General features: G+C 43.9%; 1 protein-coding gene across 2 annotated transcripts; it reads right to left on the reverse strand.

The window, feature by feature from the left end:
* Positions 1–4,147: 4,147 nt before the first annotated feature.
* LOC144892232 (uncharacterized) lies at positions 4,148–26,790 on the reverse strand. Of its 2 annotated transcripts, XM_078777821.1 has the most exons (6): positions 25,715–26,790; positions 25,512–25,568; positions 25,345–25,401; positions 25,075–25,182; positions 11,939–12,225; positions 4,148–5,023 (listed from the first exon to the last, which is right to left on the reverse strand). In XM_078777821.1, exons 1-6 carry the CDS (start codon positions 25,890–25,892, stop codon positions 4,997–4,999), a joined length of 714 nt encoding a protein of 237 aa, XP_078633947.1. In that variant the 5' UTR covers positions 25,893–26,790; the 3' UTR covers positions 4,148–4,996. The 2 variants fall into 2 exon arrangements, with proteins under 2 accessions (XP_078633947.1, XP_078633948.1); XM_078777822.1 differs by lacking the exons at positions 4,148–5,023; positions 11,939–12,225 and adding an exon at positions 24,330–24,966 and having other exon boundaries at positions 25,715–26,787.
* Positions 26,791–27,505: the final 715 nt, after the last annotated feature.

Here is a 27,505-nt window from a genome sequence, read left to right on the forward strand (position 1 = left end):
AGTTATGAGGTGAGAGATCGATATGGGAATTGTGTCGATAGGTAAACCAAGGGCAATCAACACGATGAGGTCGATACGGAAATCCCAACGGCCAAACATGATGCACCAAGCAGACAGCCTCTTCTTCTTTGAGGACAAAATGGCGTATAGACCCGTAATGGAGGCGCTTGATTTCTCCAACGATGACTCACACTTGGTGATAAAACCTGTGATGCAGGTTTAATTGCACTCGCAATACAGTATATGACCATGTCACGCAATCCCTTTCACGGGAAACCTCAACTCATTCGCAACCAATATATAAAAACAAGTCCGCTCGCAGCCTCGTCCTGACTCACAGCTCTCTCTCCTCCTCTCTCAGCCCATATCGATCGCTCTTCTTCCGGTCTCTTTGCCGAGTTTTCCTTCACAAACACTTATTTTTAGCTTTCACTAAAGTCATCTCCATTTCACACAAAAATCTTAACAACAATATTACCTGAAACTAAAAATCCTACAAGTATATAATGACAACAAAGGCAGAAGTGACGGATCCGTAACAATTTGAGTGGCTTTACTCCCTCGTGAATCATTTCATGTCTTTCATATAAACCATTTCTTACAATTACAACAGTTGTGTACCTTTCCATTCTCATGAATATTGTCAAGTCCGTAGACGATGAAGACCAGCCTTGGACAGATAGCCGAACAGTTAACTCCGAGGTGTATTTCGAAACTTGGCGGGATTATCTTTTTGCACACGCGGGAAAGGCCCCCCGAAGCCTTAGCTGAACAGACGGCCACCACGGGGTTTTCCCTCGAAACCACAAACGAGTAAACAAGAAGACGTCATGCGGAGCACGATACTTGCAAAATCCGCCCTCCACCCCCAAGTAAAAAAATTCCATTGATACAGCAAATTGTCCATTTCATCAAGATTAAAATTGACAATCTTGATCAAAGCTCGGGTCAACAGGAAGAAAAGTGACGATTTTTCAGATGAAAAATGATGATTTTATAAGGTTGACCTTGAGTTGACCTTTGACCTCTTGACCTCAAAAATAGTTAGTTTCCCTATTTAGTGACTCAATGTGCAAATACTGTTGACTTTTCAAGTCAATCGGATGAAAATTGAGGGTTTTAAAAACTTGGCCTGTGTTGATCTCAAAAATAGTTGGTGGTTGAATTCAGTGACCATATATGTAAATCCTCTTAGAAATTCAAGTCAATCAAATGAAAATTGGTGATTTTAGAAATTTGGCCTATGTTGACCTTTTGGCCCACGTTCACCAAAGATATAATTTGTGGTTGAATTCAGTGACCAGATATGCAAGTCATCTTCAAATTTCAAGTCAATTGGATGAAAATTGAGGATTTTAGAAATTTGGCCTATGTTGACCTTTTGGCCTATGTTTACCTCAAAGATACTTGGTGGTTGAATTCAGTGACCAGATATGCAAGTTCTCTTCAAATTTCAAGTCAATCGGATGAAAATTGAGGATTTTAGAAATCTTGCCGGTGTTGACCTTTTGGCCTATGTTGACCTTTTGACCTTTTGACCCCCAAAACAATAGGCTTCTCAATTGGGACGACCTATACAACTTGGTGAAGTTTCGTGACGATCAGTTTAGAATTGTGACCTGTAGGCCGGTGACAAACAAACAAACAGACAGACAGATGAAAAATCGGTCAGAGACCGAGGACTTGCCGGAATGTACTTTTTTATTGGCCATTTAGAACAAATATGGCGGCCGAACCACGTGACCTATGATGTCATCATTAGCATATTTTATTCCCCATGGAGAGTTCTTTACAATGAGCCATGTCTCAATTTTTTCTATTCAGCACTTTCGGACATATGGAGGTGCAAAGTTTTTCGGTTTTTCCAAGATGGCGGCCGAACCACGTGACCGATGATGTCATCCTTAACATATTTTATTCCCAATGGAGAGTTTTTTACAATGAGCCATGTCTCAATTTTTTCTGTTCAGCACTGTTGGAGATATGGAACTGCTAAGTTTTTCGGTTTTTCCAAGATGGCGACCGAACCACGTGACTGATGACGTCATCATTAACATATTTTATTCCCCATGGAGAGTTCTTTACAATGAGCCATGTCTCAATTTTTTCTATTCAGTACTTTCGGAGATATGGAGGTGCAAATTTTTCTGTTTTTCCAAGATGGCGGCCGAACCACGTGACTGATGACGTCATCATTAACATATTTTATTCCCCATGGAGAGTTCTTTACAATGAGCCATGTCTCAATTTTTTCTGTTCAGTACTTTCGGAGATATAGAGCTGCAAAGTTTTTCCAAGATGGCGACCGAACCACGTGACCGATGACGTCATCATTTGGGCACAGTATATTAGAGGGTAAGACAAATACGTGTGCAAAGTTTGGCTATTCTACGTATGGAAAGATTCTCCTTTTCGAATGTTTTCCGGTTTTTCCAAGATGGCGGCCAAACCACGTGACCAATGACGTCATCATTAACATATTTTATTCCCCGTCGAGAGTTCTTTACAATGAGCCATGTCTCAATTTTTTCTGTTCAGCACTTTCGGAGATATGGAGGTGCAAAATTTTTGGGTTTTCCAAGATGGCGGCCAAACCACGTGACCGATGACATCATCATTTGGGCACAGTATATTAGAGGGCAAGACAAATACGTGCGCAAAGTTTGGCTATTCTATGTGCAACGGTGTAGACGTAGTGCTGCAAACAGACAGACAGACAAATGAAAAATCGGTCAGAGACCGAGGACTTGCCGGAATGTACTTTTTTATCGGCCATTTAGGACAAATATGGCGGCCGAACCACGTGACCGCTGAAGTCATCATTATTTGTTTTCTAAACTAATTTATTCCTTGATGATGCTCAAGAAATTTCATCTTGATCGGATGAAGTTTTGTACTTGGCGAATTATGACGTCATAATGGAGGCACCTATGACATCATCATTAACATATTTTATTCCCCATGGAGACTTCTTTACAATGAGCAATGTCTCAATTTTTTCTATTCAGCACTTTCGGAGATGTGGAGGTGCAAAATGTTTCGGTTTTTCCAAGATGGCGGCCGAACCACGTGACATATGACGTTATCATTAACATATTTTATTCCCCATGGAGAGTTCTTCACAATGAGCCATGTCTCAATTTTTTCTGTTCAGTACTTTCGGAGATATAGTGGTGCAAATTTTGCCCGTTTTTCCAAGATGGCGGCCGAACCACGTGACAGATGACGTCATCATTAACATATTTTATTCCACATGGAGTGTTCTTTACAATGAGCCATGTCTCAATTTTTTCTATTCAACACTTTCGGAGATATGGAGGTGCGAGGTTTTTCGGTTTTTCCAAGATGGCGGCCGAACCACGTGACTGATGACATTATCATTAACATATTTCATTCCCCATGGAGAGTTCTTTACAATGAGCCATGCCTCAATTTTTTCTATTCAGGACTTTTGGAGATGTGGAGGTGCAGAGTTTTTCGGTTTTTCCAAGATGGCGGCCGACCACGTGACATATGACATCATTAACATATTTTATTCCCCATGGAGAGTTTTTTACAATGAGCCATGTCTCAATTTTTTCTGTTCAGCACTTTTGGAGATTTCGTAGTGCAAAGTTTTGCCGTTTTTCCAAGATGGCGGCCGACCACGTGACTGATGACGTCATCATTAACATATTTTATTCCCCATGTGGAGTTCTTTACAATGAGCCATGTCTCAATTTTTTCTGTTCAGCACTTTTGGCGATATAGTGGTGCAAAGTTTTGCCGTTTTTCCAAGATGGCGGCCGACCACGTGACATATGACGTCATCATTTACATATTTTATTCTGCATGGAGAGTTCTTTACAATGAGCCATGTCTCAATTTTTTCTGTTCAGTACTTTCGGAGATATAGAGGTGCAACGTTTTTTGGTTTTTCCAAGATGGCGGCCGAACCACGTCACCGATGACGTCATCAATTGGGCACAGTCTATTCCAGGGCAAGACCAATGTGTGTGCAAAGTTTGGCGATTCTACGTGCAACGGTGTAGACGCAGTGCTGCAAACAGACAGACAGACAGACAAACAGACAGACAGACAGACAGACAAACAAACGAACAGATCAACATACTTGCCGGAAAATTTTTCCGGCAAGTAACAAACGAACAGATCAACATACTTGCCGGAAGCTTTTCCGGCAAGTAACAGACAGACAGACAGACAGACAGACAGAACCACAAACGCAACCGACCAATATACTTGGAAAAATCTTCGATTTTGCAAGTAACAAACACGACACAAAAGTAAACTGCAACAAATAATGGTTTAATGAAAATATACGTGAAGCAATAAAAAAATGAAATTGTAAGTTGAGGTAACTATAAGGCTAAGGTGAAGGACCCTCCATTCAGACACAATAACACGACACAGATTGAAATAAAATAAAATAAAAGTCCCCCCTTTTCGTTGCCACTCAGCTCTGGTCTCGACGAGCACTTGGTTGTGGGGTCGCGTCGAACCACCGCTCGGGAAACGCACAAGATGGCGTGAATCGCTACACGGCACCTTAGCGGTGAAGCGGCAGCAAAATGTGTCCGTAGAGCACCACCGCTCAGGAAATACCGCCCTCCTCCAGTCGTTCCACAAGGCTCCGATTGGTCTCTCAGGCGCACCCGACACGAAGTACAACCGTAAGAGAGAGAGAGAGAAATGAAATGCGACCGCGAGCCACGAAGCCCAGGACTGAGAGAGAGAGAGAAAGATAACGGATTCTTCCTCTTGTCGAACATTCCCAGCTCTCTGACATCAAACGACCAATCCTGACGTCCCGTCGACTCATACCATCTCCCCGACCAATCATCCCCTTCATGGGATGAGCCTTCATGGGATGAGCCCAGAGCCTCACGGCCTTCTTGACGCCCATCAAGAATGTTGGGGCGGCAGGGTTTACTTGCTGATTGGCAAATGTTCGGGTCTCTGTCAGCATGACGGTGTTGTGGGGGACTGGAGCTTTTCGTTATTCTTGTCGTTCGTAATGGCGGCCCTTTTTAGTTGAAATTAAAACATCGGGAAAATCACAGAAGGCAATTACATGCTGGGAAATAGTAATCTTACACCCTACCTAGAACTAATTAACACAAAACCACCCTCCGTGTGGAGACATGTAAACACTCCTAAGCTCAACATTTGCCCTACTTATGTACATCGAAATGAGCATGCTAAACTAAGCCTCCCTTCCTTTCATTATGTTTTCAGGTTGTCCGTCCGGCTGTCCATTCGTCGGTGATAAGTTTTCGTTACCGCGATCACTTGAGAACGGCTGAAGGGATCTTCGTCAAATTTGGTGCAGGTATGTATATTGAGGTAAAGATGAACCGATTAGAATTTGGGGTCACATGGTCAAAGGCCAAAGGTCAGAGGTCATGTCAGGGAAAAATCCTATCACAGCGATAACTTGTGAACCAGTGATGGGATCCTGACCAAATTTGGTACAATTATGTAGAATGATGTAAAGATGAACTGATTAAATTTTGGGGTCAATAAGTCAAAGGTCAAAGTCTGTAATATGTCTATAACTTGAGAACTGCTTCAGTGATCTAATTCAAACTTGGTGCAGGTATCTTATTATAATAGAGCAAACGTATTTGCCATTGTGTTTATATGCGACGAAAACATCTTCTTCAAAAAAAATGAACACCTTATTAACTAACCCTCTTGATTACGTTTAGACTGCTGAGACCCCTCAGACCTTTGATGACCCTTTAATTCCCTCAAGACCACCAAGACCCCTGAAGACCCAAAATACCCTTCAAGACCCTGAAGACCCAAAACACCCCAAAGACCCAAAATACCCTTGAAGGCCCAGAGGCTCAAAAGGACCCGGAAGACCCAAATGGCCCTGAAGACCCAAAATACACCACAAAGACCCAAAACACCCCAAAGACCCAAAACACCCCAAAGACCCAAAACACCCCAAAGACCCAAAACACCCCAAAGACCCAAGACACCCCAAAGACCCAATACACCCCAAAGACCCAAGACACCCCAAAGACCCAAGACACCCCAAAGACCCAAGACACCCCAAAGACCCAAAACACCTCAAAGACCCAAGACACCCCAAAGACCCAAGACACCCCAAAGACGCAAAACACCCCAAATACCCAAAACACCACAAAGACCCAAAACACCCCAAAGACCCAAAACACCCCTAAGACCCAAAACACCCCAAAGACCCAAAACACCCCAAAGACCCAAAACACGCCCAAAGACCCAAAACACGCCCAAAGACCCAAAACACCCCAAAGACCCAAAACACCTCAAAGACACAAAACACCCCAAAGACCCAAAACACCCCAAATAACCCAAAACACCCCAAATAACCCAAAACACCCCAAAGACCCAAAACACCCCAAAGACCCAAAACACCCCAAAGACCCAAAACACCCCAAAGACCCAAAACACCCGAAAGACCCAAAACACCCCCAAAGACCCAAAACACCCCAAAGACCCAAAACACCCCAAAGACACAAAACACCCCAAAGACCCAAAACACCCCAAATAACCCAAAACACCCCAAAGACCCAAAAGACCCAAAACACCCCAAAGACCCAAAACACCCCAAAGACCCAAAACACCCCCAAAGACCCAAAACACCCCAAAGACCCAACACACCCCATGGACCCAAAACACCCCAAAGACCCAAAACACCCCAAAGACCCAAAACACCCCAAAGACCCAAAGCACCCCAAAGACCCCAAAGTCCCAAAACACCCCAAAGACCCAAAACACCCCAAAGACCCAAAACACCCCAAAGATCCAAAACACCCCAAATACCCAAAACACCCGAAAGACCCAAAACACCCCAAATACCCAAAACACCCAAAACACCCCAAAGACCCAAAACACCCCAAAGACCCAAAACACCCCAAAGATCCAAAACACCCCAAAGACCCAAAACACTCAAAAGACCCAAAACACCCCAAAGATGACAAAGACCCTGAAGACCACAAAGACCTTGAAGACCCAAAAGACTCCGAAGACACCAAATATCCCGAAGACCCAAAACACCCTAAAGACCCAAAAATACCCTTCAAGGACCGTAGGCTCAAAAAGACCCCAAAATTCCAAATGGCCCCGAAGACCCAAATGGCCCCAAAGACCCAAATGGGCCCAAAGACCCAAATGGCCCCGAAGAGCCAAATGGCCCCGAAGAGCCAAATGGCCCCGAAGACCCAAATGGCCCCAAAGACCCAAATGGCCCCGAAGACCCAAATGGCCCCGAAGACCCAAATGGCACCGAAGACCCAAATGGCGCCGAAGACCCAAATGGCGCCGAAGACCCAAATGGCCATGAAAACCCAAATGGCCCCAAAAGGCCCTGGAGACCCAAAAGACCCCAAAGACCATGAAGACCCAAACGGCCCTGAAGACCCAAATGACTCCGAAGACCCAAAACACCCCGAAGACCCAACAGACACACCCCAAAGACCCAAAAGATCCAAAATATGCTTAAATACCCCCGAAGACTCTTAAAGACACAGAGGAAACAAAAGACCCTTAAGACCCAAAAGCCTCTGAAGACACCAAAGACCCTGAAGACCCAAAACACCTCAAATACCCTTAAAGGCCCAGAGGATCCAAAAGACCCTGAAGACCCAAATGGCCCTGAAGACCCAAAACACCATGAAGACTAAAAAGACACCGAAATGGTCAAATATGCCTATCCCTCTGAAACGACGTGTGGTGAGGCGCGCGGAGCGCGCCGAGTCACGCCAGTGTATAATAATGTAAAGATTAAGTGATTAGGTTTTTGGAGCAAAGTTCATAGGTCAATGTTCTAATAGGTCTATAACTTGAGTATGGCTGAAGAGATGTAGTTCAAACTTGGTACAGGTATGTATAATAATGTAAAGATTAACTCATTAGACTTTGGGGTCAAGAGGTCAATGGTCAAAGTCTGTAATAGGTCTATAGCTTGAGAACGGTAAAAGGGATCCAATTCAAACTTGGCACAGATATTGATAATGATGTGAAGATTAACTGATTAGATTTTGGGGTCAAGAGGTCAAAGGTCATGTCAGGTAAAAATGTGATATTTGTGAACAGCTGAAAGGATTTAAATTAAAACTTGGTACACATATGAACAATAATGTAAAGATTAACTGACTACATCTTGGGGTCAAGAGGTCAAAATTTGTAATAGGTCTTTAAGTTGAGACGGCAAATGGGATCTAATTCAAACTTGGTACAGATATGTATAATGATGTAAAGATTAACTGAGTAGATTTTGGGGTCAAGAGGTCAAAGGTCAGAGGTCATGCCAAGTAAAAATGTAATAACTTGAGAACAGCTGAATGGATTTAAAGCAAACTTGATACAAGTATTATAATGATGTAATAATGTGGGCGGAGCCATATGTCGTGATGTCAAAGAGTGCCTTTCAAGTTCGGTAAAGGATCAATATTCATGAACCAGAGTGAAACTTCATTCTCATAGCTTTGTTCCAAGGGCTCATTTTAGAATCCTCACTAAACCTCTGACAGCCTCCACTTGTAGCTCGTTTGTCGTGATATTCCCCGGAATGCTTTTTAAATACTCAGTAAGGGGTTTCTTGATCATCTCTGTTGCTCCAACTATCACTGGTACAATTTCAGCTTTCTTCAATTTCCAAATCCTCTTGGCCTCATTTTTCAGATCCTGATATTTGAGTATTTTCTTGGTCTATGAGGTATTTGGTCCAAAGTCATTGGGAACCGAACCCTCAATCAACAGTGCCATCTTTTCCTTTTTTGTGTGTTTGAGCACTACGTCCTGACAATGCTCTGCCTGGAATGTCCACACTTGATAGGATCATCTTGTCATGCATGAGCACTATATGTTCATTTTCAAGGATCGAGTTTGGTTTGTGTTTCCCCAATGTGAATAATGTCATGTTGCTTGAGGTGGGATGGGAATACAAACGATTTTTCACAAAAAGAACATTTGTTGGGCTTTTCCCCACCGTGAACAAAATAATGTGTCTTCAGTGCGGATGTAAATATAAAGGATTTTTCACAAACAGAACATTTGTGCGGCTTTTCTCCCCTGTGAATCAAATCATGTCTCTTGAATTTATATCTGCATATAAAGGATTTTTGACAAAAAGAACATTTGTGTGGCTTTTCTACTTTGTGAACAAAACTAGGTTTATTTAGCTCGGATCTGCTAACAAATAATTTTTCACAAAAATAACATTTGTGTGGCTATTCTCCCCTGTGAATGAACTGATGGTTCTTGAGTTGAGATTTCCATATGAAGGATTTTAGACAAAAAGAACATTTGTGCGGCGTTTCTATTTTGTGAATGAGAACATGCCGCCTTAGGTCGTATCTCCTTGTAAAGGATTTTTGACAAAAGGAACATTTGTATGGCTTTTCCCCACTGTGAATTAAATCATGTCTGTTTAGATTGGATGAGGTTATAAAGGATTTTTGACAAACATTACATTTGTGTGGCTTTTCTGCCCTGTGAATCATCTCGTGCATCTTGAGGTAGCATGGGTATAAAAGGACTTTTGACAAAGAGAGCATTTGTATGGCATTTCTCCACTGTGAATGAAATGATGTCTCTTCAGTTTAGATCTGTATAGGAAGGATTTTTGACAAACAGAACATTAGTGTGGCTTTTCCTCACTGTGAATCAACTCATGTATCTTGAGGTAGGAAGAGGATGTGAAGGATTTCTCACAAATGGAACATTTGTGTGGCTTTTCCTCACTGTGAATCAACTCATGTATCTTGAGGTAGGAAGAGGATGTGAAGGATTTCTCACAAATGGAACATTTGTGTGGCTTTTCCTCACTGTGAATCAACTCATGTATCTTGAGGTAGGAAGAGGATGTGAAGGATTTCTCACAAATGGAACATTTGTGTGGCTTTTCCACACAATGTTTCATCTCATGTGTCTTGAGCTGGCATGGGAATAAAAAGGACTTTTGACAAACAGAACATTTGTGTGGCTTTTCCCCACTGTGAATCAAATTATGTCTCTCCAGTCTAGATCTGCATATGAAGGATTTTTCACAAACAGAACATTTGTGTGGCTTTTCCCCACTGTGAATCAACTCATGTATCTTGAGGTAGGAAGAGGATGTGAAGGATTTCTCACAAATGGAACATTTGTGTGGCTTTTCCCCACTGTGAATCAAATTATGTCTCTCCAGTCTAGATCTGCATATGAAGGATTTTTCACAAACAGAACATTTGTGTGGCTTTTCCCCACTGTGAATCAACTCATGTATCTTGAGGTAGGAAGAGGATGTGAAGGATTTCTCACAAATGGAACATTTGTGTGGCTTTTCCTCACTGTGAATCAACTCATGTATCTTGAGGTAGGAAGAGGATGTGAAGGATTTCTCACAAATGGAACATTTGTGTGGCTTTTCCACACAATGTTTCATCTCATGTGTCTTGAGCTGGCATGGGAATAAAAAGGACTTTTGACAAACAGAACATTTGTGTGGCTTTTCTCCTCTGTGAATCAAATAATGTCTCTCCAGTCTAGATCTGCATATGAAGGATTTTTCACAAACAGAACATTTGTGTGGCTTTTCCCCACTGTGAATCAAATAATGTCTCTCCAGTCTAGATCTGCATATGAAGGATTTTTCACAAACAGAACATTTGTGTGGCGTTTCTTTCCTGTGAATCAAATCATGTCTCTTTAGTTGACATGACGATATGAAGGATTTTTTACAAACAGAAAATTTGTGTGGCTTTTCTTTCCTGTGAATCAAATCATGTCTCTTTAGTTGACATGACGATATGAAGGATTTTTTACAAACAAAACATTTGTGTGGATTTTCTGCCTTGTGAATCAACCCATGCCTCTTCAGGTAATATGACAACATGAAGGATTTTTCACAAACAGAACATTTGTGTGGCTTTTCTGGCTTGTGAGTCAACCCATGCCTCTTCAGGTCATATGATAACATGAAGGATTTTTCACAAACAGAACATTTGTGTGGCTTTTCTCCACTGTGAATCAAATAATGTGTCTTCAGTTTAGATCTGCATATGAAGGATTTTTCACAAACAGAACATTTGTGTGGCTTTTCTGGCTTGTGAGTCAACCCATGCCTCTTCAGGTCATATGATAACATGAAGGATTTTTCACAAACAGAACATTTGTGTGGCTTTTCTCCACTGTGAATCAAATAATGTGTCTTCAGTTTAGATCTGCATATGAAGGATTTTTCACAAACAGAACATTTGTGTGGCTTTTCTCCACTGTGAATCAAATAATGTGTCTTCAGTTTAGATCTGCATATGAAGGATTTTTGACAAACAGAACATTTGTGTGGCTTTTCTCCACTGTGAATCAAATAATGTGTCTTCAGTTTAGATCTGCATATGAAGGATTTTTGACAAACAGAACATTTGTGTGGCTTTTCTCCACTGTGAATCAAATAATGCCTCTTCAGTTTAGATCTGCATATGAAGGATTTTTCACAAACAGAACATTTGTGTGGCTTTTCTCCACTGTGAATCAAATAATGTGTCTTCAGTTGAGATCTGTATATGAAGGATTTTTTACAAACAGAACATTTGTGTGGCTTTTCTTTCCTGTGAATCAAACAATGTTTCTTCAGTTTAGATCTGTATAAGAAGGATTTTTGACAAACAGAACATTTGTGTGGCTTTTCTGCCTTGTGAGTCAACCCATGCCTCTTTAGGTCATATGACAACATGAAGGATTTTTGACAAACAGAACATTCATACGCCATTTCTTTCATGTGAATAATTCCATGCCTCTTTAATGCAAATGAAGTAGCAAAAGCTTTACTACAAAGGGTACACTTGTGTGGATTTTCACCATGATGAATGATCTCATGTTTGCTTTGCAGAGTAGAAGTTTGAAATGTTCTATTGCAGAAAGAACATCTGTGTGGTTTATTTCCCACGTGAATCTTGTCATATACCTTTGGAAAAGAAGAAGTTGCAAAGAATTTTTCACAAAGTGAACACTTGCACAGCTTTTCGTCAGTTTGAATGGTCTCAGACGTCCCTAAGGTAGATGCAGAAATTGGGAAGGGTTTTTCAAAAACAGCATCTTGCTGTACATGATCACCAATGTGATTAATTTCACATTTCTTCACAGCAAATGAGGTTGTCCTTGTCTTATGCATGTTTCTTTTCAATATTGCATTGCATGAAAACGACCCAGCAGGACTTGAACTCAAATTTACAGGATGCTCCACAGATGTCTCTGCAACATAAGAAAAAAGAAGAAGACAAAAACACATTTATGTTTTCAAAAATTATCCCATCTTTATAATATTTTTTGCATGGGATGGTGCAAAGGAAGGGCATGGGATAAGCAAAATGCGTGTTACTGAATGTGATGATGGCTGTCACTTAAAACTATGGAAGACCAACAGTGATGTTGAACATGTTGAACTTTCAATAAGAATTTAATATTCCAATATCTCTATTGCAGCTGCTTGTGCCAGTGATACAACTGTATCCAATGTGCCAGCTTACCCACAGTCTATCAGTACTGAGGTAAGGGATTGGGTGATTGTGTTAAATATGATGGCAAGAGTTTTCCAGGGGAAGTGACCCGAATTATTGGTGATGACACTGAAGTTACTGTGATGGAATCAGTGCATAATGGTCTGTGGAGGTTGCCAGTACCAGCTGACATTCTTGACTCTAAGCCTCAGTTTATGGTCTGCAAAACTGAACCTCCAGTTCCAGTAATCACTGCTGCAGATGAACATGTTCACTATAAATTCAACACCAACATTCAAATTCAGCAATAAATGGTGCACCTGGTTAAATGCAACGGTTGGTGTGTAACATTACGTGTGTTACACAAAATACAGGCACCATTATTCAATAATATTGTCGCGCAACTCCGATTAACACCAGAGTTGCGGATGCCGATCACGAAGGCTTTACTCCCGAGGCGAAAACTCAATGGCGGATTCCAAAACCAAAAGCTACCCCAAGCGCACGGGATGAAGGGAAGCGGCGAGAGCCACCGCAGCCTTAACTGTTAAAATCAACCACCCGGAAAACTGCGTTCAGGAATATATATAAAAATAATACAAGGGTTTATTCAGGAAAAGCAAGGACAGGAAAAGCACGGGCCGGTAATCTAATGCCTAATTTGGGATCCCACACACACAGATATCAGAGACAAGACGAGGGGATATGAATACCAAAATTAAGACGTTCGTTATGTTATTGTGAATGCGGAGCTCGGCCTTATCTGGTCTCGTCGTTGGCTTTGGCCGCCGTCCAACATGCGGCTCCTTTCGTACCGCGGCACGCATCGCTCCAAGTTCCAAAGCCCCGAGCACCACGCACCAAGCACCGATCACCACGAGGTCGACAGCAGGACAGCGAGCTCCAATCGGGCTACACCTCAGCCCAACACAGGGTCGGGATCTCTGAACGACTCGACTGGGCTGCTGAAGACAACTCCTCGTATCGACTCGACTGCCCAATGGCGTTCGGCAACTGGCGTTCAGCAACTCCCTATGGCACAACTGCCAACTCTGCGAACTGCGCACTGCGAACTGCCAACGCAACTCGGACTCGGGATCTGCCAACTCTCCTCGTGCGCACCTCTCATTCTGAACTCGAACTGCTCAACTCTCCACTGTCCGAAAATGGCGTTCCGCCCTCGTTAATATCCCCGGCCGGTGACGTCAGCATTGGCGCACTGCCAACCATTCAGAGCCTCCCCCGACTCGCCGGCTCGCCTGATGTATGCCCACTGCGCCACTCTCACTCTCGTTCTCTGTTCCTTGTGTTATAACACAAGTTGCTATGCGAGGTGGATAGGCCTGTCGGAGGTGTAAATGGTGGCGGCCGTGTGGCGGTGTTCTGGCCTGATTTCTTCCTAGGTCATGTCAGGGGGGAGGGCGTTCTTTAGTGTTGTACGAAGGGATCCTGACTAATTGTCTAAGTGGTGTGCAGTGCCAAAATGGACAGAGGTTTGGCTAACCACGTGAGGACACACAGGGGCTTATTCTTAATCCCTACACTACCTATCACTCGAATCTCCTGATAGATTCACAATTATACATCTTAGCCAACAAAACGCCTACACACGACTTATTACAGGAAGTGTTCCTTACCGCGACATCTCGAAGCATGTTACCTACTCAGTTCTACTCTGCTCTACATATGAATGAATGAATGATCGTTTTAAGGCCATTTTCCCCGCTAGAGCGGGGGTTAGCCTTGCGGGCCCCATGACAATCATGGTTCCCTGTTCGAGGCAATGTTTTTATGGCCGGATGCCCTTCCTGACGCCAACCCTTGGTCACGCTCTTACGATGCGCAGGGATACGGTGTATCTATTCTAAATCGGGGTACACACCGTGATCATTCATCCCAGCAAGCTGGTACTCAATTTGCCGACCTCGGAAGGATGACAGGCTGAGTCAACCCCCCTGGCGTTAATTCAGCGATTGACCGGGATTCGAAAACAGGATCCAAGGGTCCCAAGCCGGCACCCTAACCGCTTAGCCAACACCAGGCTACATAACAACACAGAAATACATATCACTACCCAAATTCATAACAATATGAAGCTTTAGCAGACTATATTTGGTTTCATGTGTTCCATGAAAAGGATGACTTCATATCTCGAAAATTAGAAGATTTGCACGATATAAATACTGTAACAAGAGTTGTAATCATAATTTATCTCGTGTCTAGCATTTGTACACTGTACTTGACTTTCTGTGTGAAACAACTCTGTGATTTTAAGGCTACAGAAGCAAGTTTTTTTTTGTTTTACGGTTTTATCGCTTCACCGTGTTGTGTTTTCAAGTGGTATTTCATGGAAAGGGGAAGGTATTCCGGTTTGAAAAGTTTTGGATTACCTCATGAAAATTGAGCTTTGTTGAAGAAATAAAAAGCATCTTTCATACCAATAAGAGCAAAAATATATGTTGCATGCTGGGATAAGTTTTTTTTTTTGTGTGTGTGTGTGTGTGTATACAAGATCGAGGCTCGTGTAAGAGCTAACATAAATCACAAAAAAAGGAAAACCGGACACAAAAACATACAATAAAGGGAGCGGGAGACAAGATGGGGAGAGAGAGGGAAGCACACAAGTACAACAGCAGAGAACAGGGACAACGGAAGATCCGTGGGAGGGAGAGGGCTTGGGGGGAGGAGGCATGAGAAGGCAGGGGAGGGGTGGGGAGGGGTGGGAAAGGTATAAAACACATGGACACCGCTAGAACTTCCAGGAAGGAAAGAAGTCGGGATTTCAAAAAAAAGTGGATCTTGGGTGAATTAACAGGTGTAGAAGAGATCGAGGTTTTGGATGGGGGAAGACAAGAGATGGTGGTGAACAGCTGTTTTAAAGACCTGAAGGGAGGAGTGGGATTGAAGAGAGTGAGGGAGTTTGTTCCAGAGGCAGGAGAAAAGAGGAATGAAAGAGTGCAGGTGAACAGAGAGTCTTGATTTTGGCAATTTCACCAGAAGAGGGTTACTGGCAGAACTTGTGTGACCTGTAGGAATATTTGGGGGAGAGAGCACAGATAGACCTGGGGCAGCTATGCCAGATAGGAGTCTGTAGAAGACAGAAAGACCACCTACCTGCCTGTGGTGAGTGAGTGAGTGAAAGGCCCTCGGAGTTAGCTTCATCGCAGGAGATTTCACTGATTCTGAAAGCTTTGGTTTCAACAGCGTGAAGATGAGGTAGGTGTGAAGCAGGAGCACCAGCCCAGAGGGGAGAACAGTATTCCATTGAGCTGCGGATGAAAGCCTTGTATGTGGTGAGGAGCTCAGGTGTGCCAAGGAAGGACTTCACACGACGAAGGATGCCCAGTCGGCGACTGGCTTTGGAGGCCAGCTTGGAAATGTGGTTTTCCCAGGAAAGATCATGGCAGATTGTGAGACCCAAGAGCTTGAGTGACAGAACTTCTTGGAGAGGATTGTTCAGAAAGTAGATGGGAGGGTTGCCCAGACGGTCTTTTCGGAGAGACATCGTGAGAGTGTGAGATTTGTCAGGATTGAAAGACATGTTCCACTAGTTTGACCAGTCTGTGATTTTGTCCAGGTCTGCAGAGAGTGAAGATGCTGCAGACTGCCAATCTGGTGGATGAGGAATGGAGCGGCAGAGAGTGGAGTCATCAGCAAAGAGATAGAGAGGGTTTTCCAGAGAGTCGGAGAGATCATTGATGAAGACCAGAAAAAGCACAGGGCCCAGAACACTATCTTGGGGAACTCCAGCCTGAACAGGAAGGGGAGATGAGAGAAACCCATTCATTTTGAGAGAAATGAGTTTGCGTGGAATGGCCATAAATTGGCTTTTTCTTGTCACCTAACCAGCTCATTCACCTAGTTTTGTCATAACGCATTCACAACTTTTCACTCAGCCGAAATTGGGCGAAGGGGTATTGTCGTCACAGGCGTCGCCTGGGCGTCCGTCAACTTTTGGTTTCCATCAATTTCAAGGAGAACGGCTTGTCCGATTAAATCCATTTTGGCAGTGTGTGTTGGGGTTGAGTAGAGAAAGGTTCCTTTCGAAAATGGGCGCCCTGGGATTTTCAATATGGCCGCCACGGCAGCCATCCGGAAGTCCGTCACCTTTTGGTTTCCGTCAATTTCGAGCAGAACGACTTGTCCGATTAAATCCATTTTTGCAGTTTGTGTTGGGGTTGAGTAGAGGGAGGGTCCTTTCGAAAATGGGCGCGCTGCGATTTTCAAAAAGGCCGCCACGGCAGCCATCTTGAAATTGGTTTCCATCAATTTCGAGCAGAATGGCTTGTCCGATTAAATTTATTTTTGCAGTGTGTGTTGGGGTTGAGTAGAGGGAGGGTCCTTTCGAAAATGGGCATGCTGCGATTTTCAATATGGCCGCCACGGTAGCCATCTTGAAATTGGTTTCCGTCAATTTTGAGCAGAACGGCTTGTCCGATTAAATCCATGTTTGCAGTGTGTGTTGGGGTTGAGTAGAGGAAGCTGCCTTTCGAAAATGGGCGCGCTGCGATTTTCAATATGGCCGCCACGGCAGCCATCTTGAAATTGGTTTCCGTCAATTTTGAGCAGAACGGCTTGTCCGATTAAATCCATTTTCGCAGTGTTTGTTGGGGTTGAGTCGAGGAAGGTTCCCTTCGAAAATGGGCGCGCTGCGATTTTCAATATGGCCGCCATGGCAGCCATCTTTAAATTAGCTTCCAGCATGCATTGGCCGAGGGGTTACGCCCGCATTGCGGTGCTATTTATTTAAATATTGTGCTATATATAGTTTTTGGCAGCATCTTTCAATGATGAATAATCACTTAAAAATTTAATACCTTCACGTATCCGGCTGGATTCAAATCTTCACCATAATCAAATCAATTTGTCCGAATCACACGACACCGATCAATTCATCCAAACTGACGTTTGTAGACATACAGAAGTGAACCAGTTGCTTAACCCCCACTTTTTTCACTTTGCAATCATGGGGTAACAATCGAAAAGTTAAAACAGACATCTTCAAAAAGAATATTGGCATATTAAGTGATAGATACTGTTACATTTCTTGTGTTAGAAGCAGTCGCTAGATTCTTCGATTTATCCATTCATGTTTCATTTTAGATTTTCTTTTCCTGTATTGGGTTTTTAAGGTAAAGAATCACCAAAAAGTTTTTCCCACGAGGTCGATAAAATCAAAATTATTTGATGAAAGATGATTGAGAGAAGTGCATCTTTCTTCAATGTTCACAAAGAGTGCTTATTGCTGTTCTTTTATGCCAATGCTGCAGGAAACGATTAACTGAGGCCTGTTGAGAGACATGCTAAACAAATAAATAAAAAACTTCAATCATCTTTGTTGATGAGAAGGCATCTCTCCTTCATTTCAGAACATTATCATGTTTGTGTCATCTAAAGTCTAAACTACCTTTTGTTTTTTCATTAAATAAGGAAGTAAGTTAATAACAAAACAAAGAAACAAACATCCATTCATATCTGAATGGTTTTTTATTTATTTATCCAATCTTTACTGAAAATTGATTAATATTCAAGAATATATTTGAGGTTGAATGAAAGAGCGGTTCGGGATTATTAAATTGACATTCATGCAACAGCGGATCAAAAGAGGACAATAATCCAAAATAGGAAAGAAAAGTCGGCAAAAAGTAGGCCTTCTGAGCACGGTATGCCGCATTGCAGCATATTGACACGGAATTGGGTGGGAGTGGTGTTCAATAATTGATTGATTAATTGCATAATTAAAATAAATCAATAGTAATCATAAAATAATTAATTTCTTGATCAATTGACAAATAGCATACCGAAACCACCACTGCTTCATCTGAATCCGTAAGTTTTTGAAAATTAATTAATCGGAAAAAAGTTAAACAATTAATCAACTCAATCAAATCAAATCAAAAGTTAAAGTTAAATAATTAATAATCAATAAAGAATTAATTAATCAAGTTAAAGCCAAATAATTGGCTTTCCGCTTCCGGTTTCTCGATCGAGGTGGCGACTTTTGTTCTCTCCGGGCATCAAAAGTGAAGTTATTTTTCCATTCGTGTGTTTGTCTAATTTCCACTCTTTATTTTATCGTCGATGCGTTATTGTTTGTTTCGAGTTAGTTTTGGTTTGAATTTCCTGTAACTCGTAATTAATTAATTGTTTTCTGTTCACTCCGCGTGCGCGGCCTTGTAGCCTTGTAGCCTGAGGCTTTCCTCGTCGAAGTTTGTTAACTTAAGTTCCTCACTTCGCTGTTTTTGCTTGGTTCTTAGATTTTTCCCTTCTCCCCAAAACTTCCCCGAACATCTACTCTTTGTCGAACGTTTTAAATCCGCCCCCCCTCAAAAAACAAAAAACAACATTTATTTCCTTTTCTCCACGTGTGCTGTTTCGTGTGCTTCTGTCCACGTGTGCTGTCTCGCCCCGCCCCCATTATCGCCTTGCCTTCCACCTTTTGCCCTGTTCAGGTGACTCGTCTATGTCCCTCTAGGCTTCCTCTCCCCGTCGGTATTTTGTGAATACTGTATAAGATTGTTTTTCACGGCTTTGTTTAAATGCCAAAATGGTTAAACTGCCAAAATTAAGACTTCCTGCTCACCTTCACTCCTTCATTCCGCTTTTCTCCCACCTCTGGAACAAACTCCTGCACTCTCTTCAATCCCACTCCACCCTCCAGGTCTTTAAAACAGCTGTTCACCACCATCTCTTATCTTCCCCCATCCAAAACCTTGATATTTTCTACCCCCGCTAATTTCACCCCAAATCCACTTTTTTGAGGTGACTTTTGTCTTCTTTCCTGGAAGTCCTTGGTGTCCTTGCGTTTTATACCGATCCTGCCTCCCCCCAGGCCCTCTCCGTCCCGCACTTCTCCCTGCTCTCAGGTGTTGTGTTTGTGTGCTTCCCCTCCTCTCCCCATCTTGTCTTCCGCTCCCTCTTTTTGTATGTTTTGTTTGTCTGGTTGATTTGTTTGTGAAATAAATGTTAGCTCTTTCACGAGCCTCGATTCAGTATACCGAAAAAAAAAAAAAAAAATTATTGAAATATGTTTAAAATTTCTCCTGCAATGTTTTATTCAGTGGTATATTACAACACACTGTTTTTCTTCCTATTTAAAAGGTTTTTTTCAATTTCCTCTTCAACTCATTCCACTTCAAAAAAAAATTCAATCTCTTACAATTATTTTTCCACACATGCTCTAAACTCACCTTCATTCCACCCCTCCTCCATCGTTCTTAAACGGATCTCTAACTAGAAAATCACAATAAACCCAATTTGTTATAAATGTTCGTCTTTCATGAATCATCCACTTTCTAAACTCCCCCCTCACCCCTCCCCTTCAAAACTCCCCCAATACCCCTCCCCATCAAATATCCCCCCCTACCATCCCTATCCAATTCTCCCACCTCCTCCTCAAAGCTGCCTCCTCCCACTTCATCTCCCTTCTATCTCATACTTCCACCTCCCCAAACCTTCTACCTTCCTCTGCCTCCCCTCAAACAACCCCTCACTGTGCCTCATCCCATAACCATCAAACCATTTGTCCTCCTCATCCTTTCCTTTCTTGTAACTCTTCTGTAATCTCTGACACACTATCAACTGCTACCTCCCCCTCTCATCCTTCCATCTGACCCTTCCCCTCCCCTCCCCTGTCCTACACCCGATGCTGCCCATCTCTCTTCATTGACGGTATGGACCTCATACATCCGGGGTCTTCGCACAAGCTTGACTGATCTCTCCATTCAGGTTGCTTGATCTGCTCAACAGAAACTTACCTCCTTCAAGATGTCTCTGATTCCTTAATATCTCTTCCTGGTTACTCCCTCCTCCGGTATGATAGACCTGAGCCTCGTCCTGGTGGTGTTGTTGCTATCTTTATCAAAAACTCTCTTCCTCACTCTCCCTGCACTGCCCTCTCTCCACCTCACCCCCAGGAGTACCTCTGGCTATGGCTTCCCCTCCCCTCTCACCTTTTGTTCATATGTGTTCTGTCCCGTCCTCCAAACAGTGATGACTCCATTTCCATTTCGCTGTCTGACAACATGGACCAACTTCTATCCACTCATCCCAGCTCTCTCTTCCTCATGTGTGGCGACTTCAACTGTCATCATGCCAGCTGGCTGGGTGTGGGTTCCTCTCTCACCAGCCATGGCATCTCAGCAAAGGACTTCTGCGACTCATTGGGACTGACCCAATCTGTCAATTTCCCAACCCAGATCTCAGTCAATGGAGTATCTTCTCTTCTCGACTTGGTTATGACAAACTTCCCTGCAAATATCTGCTGCTCTTCTTCTGCTCCACTCGGTTCTTCTGATCATGTGCTTGTTAAAGTGGACATCTCTCTGGTCATTCTCAGAGAGCCTCCTCAACATTGACGAGTCTGGCATTTCACTCAGGCCGACTGGCACAGTCTTCAAGCAGTCATCAATCATCTGGACTGGTCTCCCATCTCTACTGCCTCTGCCATCAATTCTTCCTGGGAATTTTTCCAAAGCAAACTGCTCTCTCTCATGCACAGATTTATCCCATCTCGTCTTCAGTTGTCTTACCCCTCTTCCCGTCCATGGTACACTGAATCTTGTGGCGAGGCAGTTGCCCTGAAACAACTTGCCTTTGCCTCGTGGAAGGCTAATCCAACTGAAGGCAATCTCAGTTCCTTCCACCAAGCTCGGAACAAGTGTGTGTCTCCCATCAGGAGAGCCAGGAAGCACTCGCTATCTCTCCACACTCAAGAATTAACTCTCAAACCTGTCTCCTTCCTCCAAATCCTGGTGGCGTCTGGTCAAATCCGTTTCTGGGGTTTGTTCCCCCTCCATCCTCCCCCTTACCCCAAATGGCTACACAGTTGACACCGCACGTGACAAAGCTGAAGGCCTCAACTCTGTGTTTGCCTCAACTCTGTCTTGTGTCCCAAACCCATCTCTCTCTGTTCCCACATTACTCAGTCGAACCCAACTGCTCATGGACTCTGTGTCCTTCTCTCCTGACAAGGTGGAGAAGTCTTTGTCAAACCTCGACTCTGATTCTGCAACTGGACCAGACGGCTCTGCCGGGTCCTAAAACGGCAGCCGGCAGCCCACGGGTCCTAAAATCCTGCTCTGCCGCTCTATCTCACCCTCTCTCTGTTCTCTTCACCCTCTCTTTTGCTCAAGGTCATCTGCCATCATCTTGGAAATCAGCAAACATTACCGCTTTACACAAAAAGGTGCAAAAACAGACCCTTGCAACTACAGACCCATCAGCCTGCTCTCAATTATCAGCAAAGTCATGGAATCCATCATTGCATCGGATATCAAATCCTTCCTCTTCTCCAATGGCTTGATCTTCGATCATCAATTTGGATTCAGACCAGGTCATTCTACCCTGGACATGCTGCTTCTGCTGTCTCAACAATGGATGGAGGTCCTCAATGCAAAACCGGAAATCAGAGCAGTCTCCCTTGACATATCACGTGCCTTTGATATGGTCCGGCACCCAGCTCTGCTCACCAAACTCTCCTCCAATGGTATCCATGGAAATCTCCACGCATGGCTTGCGGACTTCCTCTCTGGTCGTAGTCAACGTGTGGCCCTGAATGGATTTCTCTCATCTCCCCTTCCTGTTCAGGCTGGAGTTCCACAAGGCAGTGTTCTGGGCCCTGTGCTTTTTTTGGTCTTCATCAATGATCTCTCCGATTCTCTGGAAAATCCTGTCTATCTCTTTGCTGATTACTCCACTCTCTGCCGCTCCATACATCATCCCTCAGATCGGCAGTCTGCAGCCTCCTCACGCTCTGCAGACCTGGACAAAATCACAGACTGGTCAAACCAGTGGAACATGTCTTTCAATATTGACAAATCTCACACTCTCACGATGTCTCTCCGAAAAGACCGACTGGAAAACCCTCACATCTACTTTCTCAACAATCCTCTCCAAGAAGTTCTGTCGCTCAAGCTTTTGGGTCTCACTACCTGCCATTCTCTTTCCTGGGAAAACCACATTTCCAAGCTGGCCTCCAAAGCCGGCGTCTGCTGGGCGAAGGCGAAAGCAAGCCGTCCACTGAGTGGACAATCCAGAGCATGCATTTGTGCTGGTCTCGGCGATCGTTGTTCATATACGCACTCTTCATTCTCATCTTTCTTCCTAAATCTTACTCGGACAAGCAAATCCCCTATGCCATCCATAATGGTACACTCTATCCATACACCACATCCTCCCTTCCGTGGATGTTCCACGGGTTTCGGCTAGTGATTTAATATTTCCCTTCAATCCAATATGACGACCACACATGTGACCAATGAGGTTTTTGTGATCATCTTTTAAACGCCATGCCTAGTCAATGGCGCACATAAGGTTTTGAGTCATCAATTTGGTGATTTGGGAGAAGATTATTTTTTAAGGTTTTAGGTTAAATCCAATATGACTGCCAAGCCATGTGACCTATGATGTCATCTTATGATAATAGAGCAAACGTAAATGGTTATGTATGTTTATATGCCACCAAAACGTCTTCTTCTTCTAATAAAAAACCCACACAAAACACAGTCCATGAACTCTTAATTACGTTTAGACTGCTGAGACCCCTCAGACCTTTGACGACCTTTTAAGTCCCCCAAGACCCTTAAGACCACCAAGACCCCTGAAGATCCAAAAGACCCCAAAAAACCCCTGAAGACCCCAAAGACCCAAAACACCCTGAAGACCCAAAACACCCCAAAGACCCCAAAGACCCAAAACACCCCGAAGACACAAAACACCCCGAAGACCCAAAACACCTCCCGAAGACCCAAAACACCCCGAAGACCCAAAACACCCGAAGACCCAAAACAACCCGGAGACCCAAAACACCCCGAAGACCCAAAACACCCCGAAGACCCAAAATAACCCGAAGACCCAAAACACCCCAAAGACCCCGAAGACCCAAAACACCCAAAAGACCCAAAACACCCCGAAGAGCCCGAAGACCACAAAGATCCTATTAGACCCAAAATAACCCAAAGACCCAAAACACCCCAAAGACCCAAAAGACCCAAAACACCCTGAAGACCCAAAATACCCTGAAGACCAAAATACCCGGAAGACCCAAAAAGACCCAGAAGACCCAAAACACCCTGAAGACCCAAAATACCCCAAAGACCCAAAACACCCCAAAGACCCAAAACACCCTGAAGACCCCAAAGACCCTTTCGACCCAAAAGACCCTTAAATACCCTGAAGACCCAAAACACCCCAAAGACCCTTAAAGACCCAGAGGAACCAAAAGACCCTTAAGACCCTAAAGTCTTAGCACGTACTTGCATAACACTTACTTGCATAACATAACTTGCATAACTTGTACTTGCATAACACGCGAACGCGAGAAGTTAAGCGAACGCGAATTTGGCCCCAAAATGGCTCCCTGAGTCACGTGACCGTATTTTTCCGGATCGTCATGTCGTAACTCTCTGTATAAAGGGATTCTACTTCTCCCACCCCCCACCCCCCCCCCCCTTCCCACGCCTCCTCCCCCCAAGCCCTCTCCCTCCCACACATTTCCCTTCTCTCAAATGTTGTGTTTGTGTGCTTCCCCTTTTCTCCACATTTTGTCTTCCGCTCCCTCTTTTTATATATTTTGTTTGTCTGGTTGATTTGTTTGTGAAATAAATGTTAGCTCTTTCACGAGCCTCGATTCAGTATACAAAAAAAAAAGAAGAAAAAAAAAAGTCCCTGAAGACCCAAAAAACCCAAATACCCTTAAAGGCCCAGAGGATCCAAAAGACCCTGAAGACCCAAATGGTCCTGAAGACTCAAAACACCATGAAGACCCAAAAGACCATGAAGACCCAAAAGACACCAAAATCATCAGAGATGCCTATCCCTCGGAAACGAAGTGTGGTGAGGAACGTGGAGCAAGACGAGTCACACTAGTAAATTTAATATTTCAATACAAATGGGCCATCGATCATGTGCATGCAATTTCAGATTTTAAGGATGAGGAATTCGATGAAAACATTTTTGGCTGGAATACCACTTCACCTATGATGTCATCATTATCATGCTTTTGTTCCCCATTGGGGAGTACATGACGATGTTTGTTTGTTTTTTTTCAAAAAAAAAATCCATTTTTTATTTGATATGCAAGTTTCAGTTTCAAATTTTTCCATTCAGCGGTTTCCGATAAATACTTTTTAAATTATTTGCGTTTAATCCAAGATTTACTGACCAGATATGCAAATCCTATTCAAATTTCAAGTAAATTGGATGAAAATTGAGGATACTTAGAAATTCCACAAAGTTGGTGACCTTTGACCTATGTTGACCTTTTGACACCAAAAGCAAAATGCTTCTTGCAAATGACGAACTCTACCTTTTGGTGAAGTTTTATGAGATCGGTTAAAAATTGTGACCTGTCGGCGACAGACAAACAGAGCATAACGCACAAGACCGACCAACATACTTGAAACATCTACGATTTTCGCAAGTAACAAACAAGCAAGAAAACAAATAAACCGAGCAAAAACTAAGCTCGGTGCCCGGCGATGACGTCATACAGCGCCTGGAGATGGAATAGGAAAGGAGTGGTGCACAACAAAGGGAGTGTGTTAAAAACATTCATTTGGTTAAAAACACTCGGGAATGAGTCAGAGTTTCAGTCATTGCTCACCTTCTGTTATGAATAAATCTTCACACGGTTCTTCCTTCACATGAGTGATGTTCAACATCGGAGGAACGTTACCATGGAAACCTTGGTGTATCACTCGACCCGTTTCATCTGAGGGGAAATGGAATGACGTCACGGCCGTGGAGGATTTTAAATACCGAGTACATATTGTGGGAATTTAAATCGTTTCCTCGATGATAAAATAACAAATAATAAATTGAAAACGTAGTTTAAATTCGACGAATAAATGTTTAAATGTCGTTCTGGACTTGCCTTGTGAACAACAATTCTCCCCAAGTTCAAGTTTCACCTTCACCTCCTCATTTAAATCTACAACAAGATAAATCGAGTCTGAAACCAAACTCAACACCCCGATCCCGCCATTCCCATCATCCAGTATCGTCATCTTCAACTTGTACAATGTTATTATGGGTTCTTACCTGGTGAGGGGAAACCACCTGCAGGTTCAGGTTCCACCTTCACCACCACTATAGGATCTGCAGAGAAAGAAAACCTGTTTTAAACAAACATCAACCTCGGAGTTGTTAATTTAAAACAAACTACTGTAGTTTTAAACTCTTCCTTTATTTTCTTTCCTCCATATTTATCCACGTGGTTTCTCCATCATGAGAGAACCCCGTACCTGGTTCCTGGTCCGTCCCGTCCCCTCCATCACGAAGCTTCTGAACGTCCAGGATCCTGAACCCGCAGATCCTATGGACCCCTCCCGGACCCCCTGTGTTCCCTCCATCAGAGACCGACTTGGAGTCCGAGGAGTTGGGATCGTGGGTGCAGATCGGGGGATCTCGATCCATGACCATCAATCACCACAGGGTTGCACAACTGAGCCCCTCGGTTAACGTTCGTCTCTTCACAACAACAAAAATAAATTAAATTACCAGTGGATATGAAAATAATTCAGGTGAACTATTGTTGTTATTGTTACACACATGTCATTCCCAAAATGAACACATCCGATGTCAACAATTCTTGTTTTACTTTCATAGAGCAAGAGGTGAAAAGGAAGGAGGGAGGATGTACAAGCCCAGCGCAAATATACACCGACAATGAGATCCTGCACCGACATCTCATTTATTCCTTTGTGGACAAAACAGTTGATAAAGGAAATTAATAAGTGTAACAAATAATGAAATGGCACCAACAAAGAAACCAAAACACCATCACAGCAGATTCGTTGAGGACATTTATTTATTATGTTCGCAAATATGGGATATTATGACTGCTCTTCCCTTCTTCTCGAGAGTAGAAATCATTTTCCCTTCTCCCTCCATTATTTCTCAAAAATTAATTTCCTTCCAGTGCCCCATTGCGATCCTTCTTCCTCTCCTTTTCCTGCAAACAACTCTCATACGTACGTAATAAGTATACGTTCTCTGTTCTCGTTGTCTGGCCAACACATGATTTTGCACGATGTGTGTCGCTTGTTTATGAAAGAATTCGGAGATAAGCCGGCTCAACCGGGCTCTTGAAAAGGAATTCGTTCCCAATAGAATGTACAATATTTAGGAAGTGTAAGTGTGTGGCGGACACGATGACTCGCTGGCGCAGTGACATAATTCCGAGCACCAGTGGGTGTCGGCCACGCCCCAGGTGAGGCGTGGCCTCCAGATATACACGCGGGCTCGCAGCCCCGAGCACGGCAGTGCTGACGAGTGAGCAAGCAATAAAGACCTCGAGTTAACCCAAAGCGTTGTGGCCTACCTTTGTTTCACGTGTGTGCCCAGCACCACACTGGTGACCTCCGACTGGTTCAGCCGTTGCTGTTCCCCGAACGCGCTGTGGCCACCAACGCTGTCGCGATCAAGCTACCGGAGTTCTGGGAATCGCAGGCTGACACCTGGTTCCTACAGGCCGAGGCCCAATTCCAGCTCCGGGGCGTCACGGCAGACGACACGAGGTACTTTTACGTGGTCGCTGCCCTTGGATCCGGCACGGCCACTCGAGTCGTGTCCTTCCTCCGGCACCCGCCGGACGAGAGCAAGTACGCGGCGCCTTCTCCTCGACACGCTTGGCCTCACAGAGGCCGACCGCGCTGACCGTCTTTTGGACCTTCCCGTCCTCGGCGACACACGACCGTCCGCCCGCATGGATTACTGGCTGTCCCTGCTCGGCGACGGCCACGCGGATTTCCTCTTCCGTGCTCTCTTCCTCCGCCAGCTACCTGTACAGGTGTGGCTCGCGCTGGCCGGTTCGACCATTACGGAACCGCGCGCCCTGGCCAGAGAGGCGGACAAGTTCTTCGCAGCCCACGACGCACGGCCGGCATATAGCACGGCCGTCTTGGATCCCGGCGCCGTGCACGGCGCGAGTGGTTCGGATCGCCACGTAGCATGGCGTTCGGATCCTCCCGAATACGGCGTAGGTTTGGCGGATCGCCACGTGGCATGGCGTTCGGATCCTCCCGAACACGGCG

The sequence above is a fragment of the Myxine glutinosa genome, chromosome 5 (genome assembly GCF_964187855.1).
Source record: "Myxine glutinosa chromosome 5, kmMyxGlut1.1, whole genome shotgun sequence".
NCBI classification, from domain to species: Eukaryota; Metazoa; Chordata; class Myxini; order Myxiniformes; family Myxinidae; genus Myxine; species Myxine glutinosa.